The sequence below is a fragment of the Cariama cristata genome, unplaced genomic scaffold (assembly GCF_000690535.1).
Source record: "Cariama cristata isolate BGI_N322 unplaced genomic scaffold, ASM69053v1 scaffold12719, whole genome shotgun sequence".
In the NCBI taxonomy this organism is placed as follows: Eukaryota; Metazoa; Chordata; class Aves; order Cariamiformes; family Cariamidae; genus Cariama; species Cariama cristata.
The window spans coordinates 91530-98215 of record NW_009637503.1 but is presented as its reverse complement, the minus strand read 5'-3'; the positions used below and the strand labels follow the sequence as shown (position 1 = coordinate 98215).

The window sequence follows — 6686 nt, the reverse complement described above, 5'->3', positions numbered from 1 at the left end:
TTAAAAAAAATTACTATCTTTTTTTTTTAGCGCGTAGTTAGACAGCTATCTGCAGTTTTGCTTCGTTGCTTTTGCCGGCTTCCCTTTTCTCAAGGGCTTAGGCAGCGCAGGTCAAAGGGAGAAGGTGTAACAGTTGCAAAGCACTGTCGAAAGTCCATGGAAAATTTCTGTTGGAAAACTAAGAGAGCATCCAGTTTTCTCAGGACGGATTTCTTTCTCTTTTTTGGGGGGGACGATGGGTAAAAATCTCAGAATTTCACTTTCTGAACTTGTCTAAACCAGCTTTTTCCTGCCTCCACACAGTTGTGTTTAATTAAATGTGCCTAATTTAAGCAAAAGGGCTGCTAAACAATAGTCTGTAACGTGTAGCGCAAACCCGTATTTCCTCCCTCCAAAAGACAACAAAGGAGACAACTTTGGGAGTTTCCTTTCTGCTGGGTGCTTATGATTTTTTTTTTTTTTTCTGAGTATGTAAAGCTGAGCTCTCAGCTGGTGTCAATTGCTGCTCCTCTGCTGAATTCTGAATTGCAGTGGTGGAGAGCCTGGCTGTGCCCCAAGAGCCTTGCTTTTAAAATGTACCCCCAAATAACCGCTTTTGGGAGAGCATCGAGTTTGTTTGGCAAGGCACTTTGAACACAGATAATGCTTCCTTTGCAAGGAGACACGCAGTCTTGACTACTCCTGCTCCCTGTCAGTGTATTTGCAAATGATGATACAATACTGTGAGATTCTTGCTTTCTGGCAGCTTCTCGACTTCTTTATACAAGGTTCTTCACCTCCTCCCTCTATCCGAGTAAGTCTGTTTTAACAACACGTGTATGGCAAAAGTCTTGTTCTCTCTTGCTTTCTGCTTGCAAACCTGATTAATTTAGGACGGTGAGGAGTAGAAGAGGAGCATCAGCGTTGGTACTTGTGCGTACTGTCTCTGCATTAGAGAGCACTTACGGTGCTCAGGCTGCCTCATTAACTCCATGGATTTGTAGCACGGATGCTATAAGATCATCAAATCTGGGTCAGGCTTGAGCCCACAATTCAAATTCCTTTTAATTGGCCAGAAAACACATCAGATTATTTTTGCTGGCTTGATGCTGGCTGGGGGGAGAAAAGATACCTGACCTGGCAGGAAGGCTGCTAGTATGAAGGTAATCTATCAATGTTTTAGGAACAAACTTCAGCTTTAGTGAGTATCTGCTGCTGTGACTGGTGATTTTGATCTGCGACTAAAAGCCCTAAAACCAGTTTTATGGCAGCAATGGCCTCAGGTGTTTCAGGGAAGGTCAGATGAATAAAACCCTTGTTTTTTATCAGGACCTCTAATTCTGGCCAATTCACTCTCCATGGGAATGTGTAAAGACATGCATTTCTAGAGGGGCATTTTTCTGCTGAGCTGTGCCTTTGTGAAGGCTCTCCATACCCACTTGTAGCAACTTTGCAGAGGACGCTGAAATAGTACAATCCTTGAAGTAGCTGTAGGAAAATTTTGTATCAATTATACTTTGCAGAGATCAAAGGCTTTGTGCATATCTGAGACATCCATGTAAATTCTGCTATACCTCAGTGGTATTTGTATTTACAGCAAGATAATACTACAGAAAAATCTTTGTCAATCTTCATTCACTTTTATGGAAACCCAGTATATATTTTACTCTGTTCTGCCAGCTGACTGAACTCTCAAATAACTCTCTCCCTCCCCAGGTAAGGGGACTAACCATTGCTTAAGACCATAACTGTAAAGCTTTAGCATAAAGGTGAAACTTGGGAGAGTTTTAAGGGTTCCCTCCTTTTATTTTTTTTAAGGATGGGAACTGTTGTTAGAGCCTGCTTTTTTCAAAACTTGATTTGCAACTCTTGAGTGAGGCGTTGAACAAATATTGTGGTGGCTTATATACCTATAGCTTAGAAAAATCTTTTAAGCCTTGATTTGTTGCTCACATCCTTCTAAGTTCCAAAAAACTTTTAATAAGGTGAAATGTTTTAGAAAGGCTTGATCCAAAGCCATGGGTACCACTGGCCATTAGTTCAAATGCTATAAGAATAAAGATTTAATTAACTGGTGTGGCTTCATCAGCACTTTAATACGGCAAAGCTTTCCAGAAACCAAATCATGGATTCCTCCACGCTTACAGTCTTCAGCGATCAGATTCCAGCAAGTGTTAGAGGTGTTAAGAGCCTGATGTGAAAAATGATGTGTGAATTTTGACTTCCTCTTGCTTAAATTTTTCAACTGTTTCAGCTGAATAGGTGTACAAATTCCTCACCCTTAACTGTTAAACCTGGGCAACGTTTTGTGTGCTGTTTTCTGGAACTGCAGAAATTTTCAGGTTTCAGAGTTTTTGACCTGTTCTGATCTATAAAGCAACACGTGTTCCAATAGCACTGTGCGGACAGGCGTGTTAAGAGCAAATGTTGGCATCGGGGTGAGAGAGAGAGAGAACTCTGTGGAGCAGTATCAGATCCTCTGTGTGTGTGTGTAGCAATGCTATCTATTTCAGAAATCTACTGCAGGCATTTCTGTCACTGCATTACTGTAGTAAATCATCATCACTAAGGAAAAAACCAACAAATGCCATCTCTCTATGGCAAGAGGCAAGAACCGTGAGTATGTCAGTAATGCCAGTAAGCGAATGGGGCTGGATGCCTTTGAGTTGGTGATAATATGGAGGGGGTGGGGTTGGAAGAGAGAATAGAAAGAGAGTTGGGTGTTTTTTTTCTCCTGTCTGTGTCTGAAATGGCACAGTTTGCTCTCTGGCTTTATTTTGCCATAAATAGGAGTACCTGCGTTTGAACCAGGCAGTTCAGCAGTTTGCTATGAACTGCTGCACCGTTTCACTCATGACCTGGGTAGCCTTCAAGGTTGTGGGTGCTGTGAGTGAATGCAGGGTGGATCATTAACTGAACACGCAAGGAAAAAATTCTTAATGCTCTTTCCATAGGGAGCATGCCTGTACATGCTGGCATGTTCCTGAACAGTTTTTCTTAAAGATTTTCCTGTATGGGATTATCGAAAGGAGCGGAACTGTAGCCTCTGTAATGGGAATCTCGAGTCTTCACACATCTGGAGGAAATGGAGGAAGGGGTAAAAAAAAAAAAAGAATCACTTCTTATTCTGAACTGTCTCTGTGTTCAACATAATCCTCCTAATTTGGAAGGATATTAATGGCTTAAGCAGTCAGATGCAATGATCAGAGATGTTAGCGACATGAGGAAAGGCTAATGTGGTTCTTCAGTATCAGACATGCTGAGATAAGGATGCTTATTCCTGACATCTCATTTTGTGCTAATCATTCTGTTGTGCCCTCAGCCTTGCTAATACCTGTTCTGCTTGGGAATTAGTATGGGCTGGGATCGGTCTGACACTTAAGTCAGCAGGCAGGTCAGCATGAACACCTTGTAAAGGAGCAAAAACTGGGACTGTGTACAGGTCCTAGTGAAGCTGCTCCTGAGTACCTGTGTGTGCACTGACGAAGGTAGCCCAATGCTGACTTGAGCTATGCGATTCCTTGAGACTGGGTTTATTAGAGTGCAAGGAGATGTTGTGAGTCAATTAATCCAGCAGTTTGTGTCACTTACCTGAATGTCTCCTTTTTACACCAGAGCTGAACGTGCTCCTCACCCTTGGCTGCTACTTGTCAGATTAGTAAAATGTCTACTTTCAGCTGTCAAAATATAGCGCCCTTTCTTGCATTTTTTTTTTTTCTGAAAGGCTTTTGTCTTAGAACCCAAGAACTCTTAAACAAATGTATTTCCACAAGGACAAAGAATCTATTTTTGATAATTTTTTTCCTCATCAGGAAGACTGCTTAACTGAAAAGTAAACCTGATTTATGTTTTAAAAACATAATTTAGTTCTTGGATTACTCTGTTTTGCTAATGCTATGTTCTTTTGTGTCCAGTGCTGACATCCTAGAGGCAGAAGTTGCCTTGTTACATTATACAGGCCAAATTATTTCTTTTTTAGCCATCAATGTGGTGTTTCTCCAGAGATCGTCTCCACTATTTCAGAGCATGAGAATCAAGTGCAGATCAAGGCTAGGATATTCCATAAAGTCTTTGTAACTAAGTGTGTGTGACTTGTATGTTGCAGAGATGTCCTTGCACTGCCGATCTTCAAGCAGGAAGAACCACAGTTGTCTCCTGAGAACGATGCCAAACTGCCACCCTTTCAGTACGTCCTCTGCACAGCCACGTCACCTGCTGTGAAACTGCACGAAGAAACCCTGACCTACCTCAACCAAGGTAGGGTTTGCACTACACTGAAAGAGGGCACGTTTTCTGGGAATGATTCATGGGAGAGGGATTGAATCCCGTACTTGTGCCTTACTGGGAGGGCAGCGGGCTGGGGAAAAAGAGGGATAGAAATGGGGAGGGGGATAGAGGAAAGGGGGAATACTTAATTTTTCCACATTTATATACCAGATTGTCAACTGATATAAAATAATGAAGTACCACTGATTTAACTGTTGACTTAAAGCAGCATTATAGCATGCACAGTCCCCTGTGGCCAGGTACTGGCTTGATCTTGGACAACTGAAACTGCAGCCTTCTGCCTTCATCTTAAGAGGCCAGATTAATTAAGCAGACTGGCAAACTTTGGGTTGGGAAGGGCTCTTAACATTGCAAGTCCCCAAGCACTGCTGGAGGGCATTACCAGAGGATGAGTTAGCAGGTATCCAAGGACTCCTTGGTGGTCTGGGCAGAGTGCAACATCGCTCTGACTGGCTGGGTGATGTGGCTCTGCTCAGTCCCTAACTTGACAAGGTGCTGGGGTTCAGTGCAGCAACATTCCTCTATAACTGACCTCTTAGACTAATTTTCACTCCTAGATAAACAAGCACTGTGTGTTTCTCTAGGCTTTTTTTTTCCCCTTTGGCAGAATTCGTGCAGACATATCTGTGGTTGGAGTTTGGCTGTCACTTTGCAGAACCTCCTGCGTGTGGGTCCTGGGGGATCAGACCTCTCCAGGCACAGATTATGCTAAAATTTACTACACTTATTTTCTGCCAGGTTGTAAACAAGAGCGTTAGCCCAGCAACAAGCTGAAGGCTGCCTGCCCTGCTACCGAGATCTTCTCCAGCTCTTTAAGCTTTGTGCACTGAGCATGAAGCTCACTCAGGTGCCTCTCTGGCTAGGTTTCTCAATGCTTGCACAAAAAACCCTGACCTCAGGTGCGGCTGGTGGCTGGATCAGTGTTGCTAGCTGGTAGACCCATGGAACCCCCATAGAAAGATCAACAGCTGCAGGCTGTACTCAAGGAGCCAGATGTTTCATGTCACATAAGCTGGCACTGTGCTCTCTCCCAGGATCAAAAGATGCTGGAGATTTGTGACTGCTGTCCCAGTTTATCCATCCAAATGCAGCAGACCCGAAGAGGTGATAATGGGGCATGTGAAGGGTGAGATGCAGATGAATCTTCCTGTGAAACACAATTCTTTACTGTTTTGGAGTAAAACATTTTCTGTTGTGAAAAGCAGTCGATGGCCAAATGCTTTAGCATACATGGGGCAGTGCCTGCTTTTTTACCTTGGTAGGGCAGAAGGTAGACAACTCTTTACACAATGCCATGAGTTTTAAAACTGTATAACTAGAGCAGTCTATGTTTTCCTATGCAAGGTAAGACTATTACTGCCTTTGTAGATAGACCATGTTGTGTTAGGCTTTTTCCTGCTTACTATTGCAAGGAGTTGTCTCCTGCTCCATCTTGACGCAGTACTGACCTGTTTCCTTGGCAGACCATCAGTTCTTGGATATTGTCTGCATCTGTCTTCCCTCAAGAGGGAAAGTGGGATGTATCCTTGCAGAATACATTCTGGTGAGCGTGAGGCTGGACAGGCCTGGAGGAACAAAGCAGGGATGAGGCTGGCAGGAGCTGTGCGGTGGGGCAGGGTTGGGAAGGGGCTGAGGGAAGAAGTGGGCACTCCTTAGTTCTGTTGGCTTGCCACAGCAGATGGAAACAGTATCTTTTCCTAGAAGGTCTTCGGGGTGATTAGTGGTAAAAAGTGGGGCATCTCCTGACAGTTAAATGATTCACTGCTTTCTGTTCCTCTTGGCAGTACCTTTGCGTTTGCCTGCCACTTTCTCAGGAGCATCCTCACCTCATTTAAGTTCCAAGTGATTTGTCTTCCTCCTTACAGTGAGATGCTCTGGGTTTCTTGAAAAATCCCTTAACTTCGAGGCTCTCTGTAGATGGATTTTTTTTTCTTGAGATCTTGCAATGTACGTACTTTAAAAGCCATTCTGCTCCACTCCAGCAGGTTGCTTTGAAGTTCACACCATTGGCTGCACTTTTGGTCCCAGCATTGACCCTTTCTGATAGCAAGAGCAGACCTTGACTGTAAATTTGTCTGACATGTAGTCTACCTTGATACGAAGTCCCTTAGACCAAAATTCCTTGCCAGTGCTAGTTAAGAAAAATGGACTAGAGTCTGTTTCCATGTGGATATGAGCTGCTGTGAGAAGCTTGTGGGTTCACTGAAGGTAACTACAGATATGGGGAGACGAGGATACTGGACACACCTTTCAGCCAGCTGTGGTCGGAGCTGGGGAGTCTAATTTCTGTTGGTGGGGTATCAGTGAGGACATTGCCTGGGGTTAAGAAGAGGTGAGGATTTGTGTTGCAATTCCAGGACAAAGAATCAATTTGCATTGGCAGATATCCTCCCATTTCACTTAGAGGTTTCTGTTTGGGA

The 6686-nt window shown here is 43.6% G+C and overlaps 1 protein-coding gene across 1 annotated transcript in view; it reads left to right on the top strand.

Moving 5' to 3' along the window:
- Positions 1–4084: 4084 nt before the first annotated feature.
- Positions 4085–6686, top strand: part of TFCP2L1 (transcription factor CP2-like 1) — a gene marked incomplete at its 5' end in the record, with an annotated part of 28267 nt that continues 25665 nt past the window's right edge. Inside the window, one exon of the mRNA XM_009708355.1 lies at positions 4085–4236. Within this exon, the coding sequence (XP_009706657.1) occupies positions 4085–4236 (152 nt within the window). The remainder of the gene's footprint in view (positions 4237–6686) is intronic.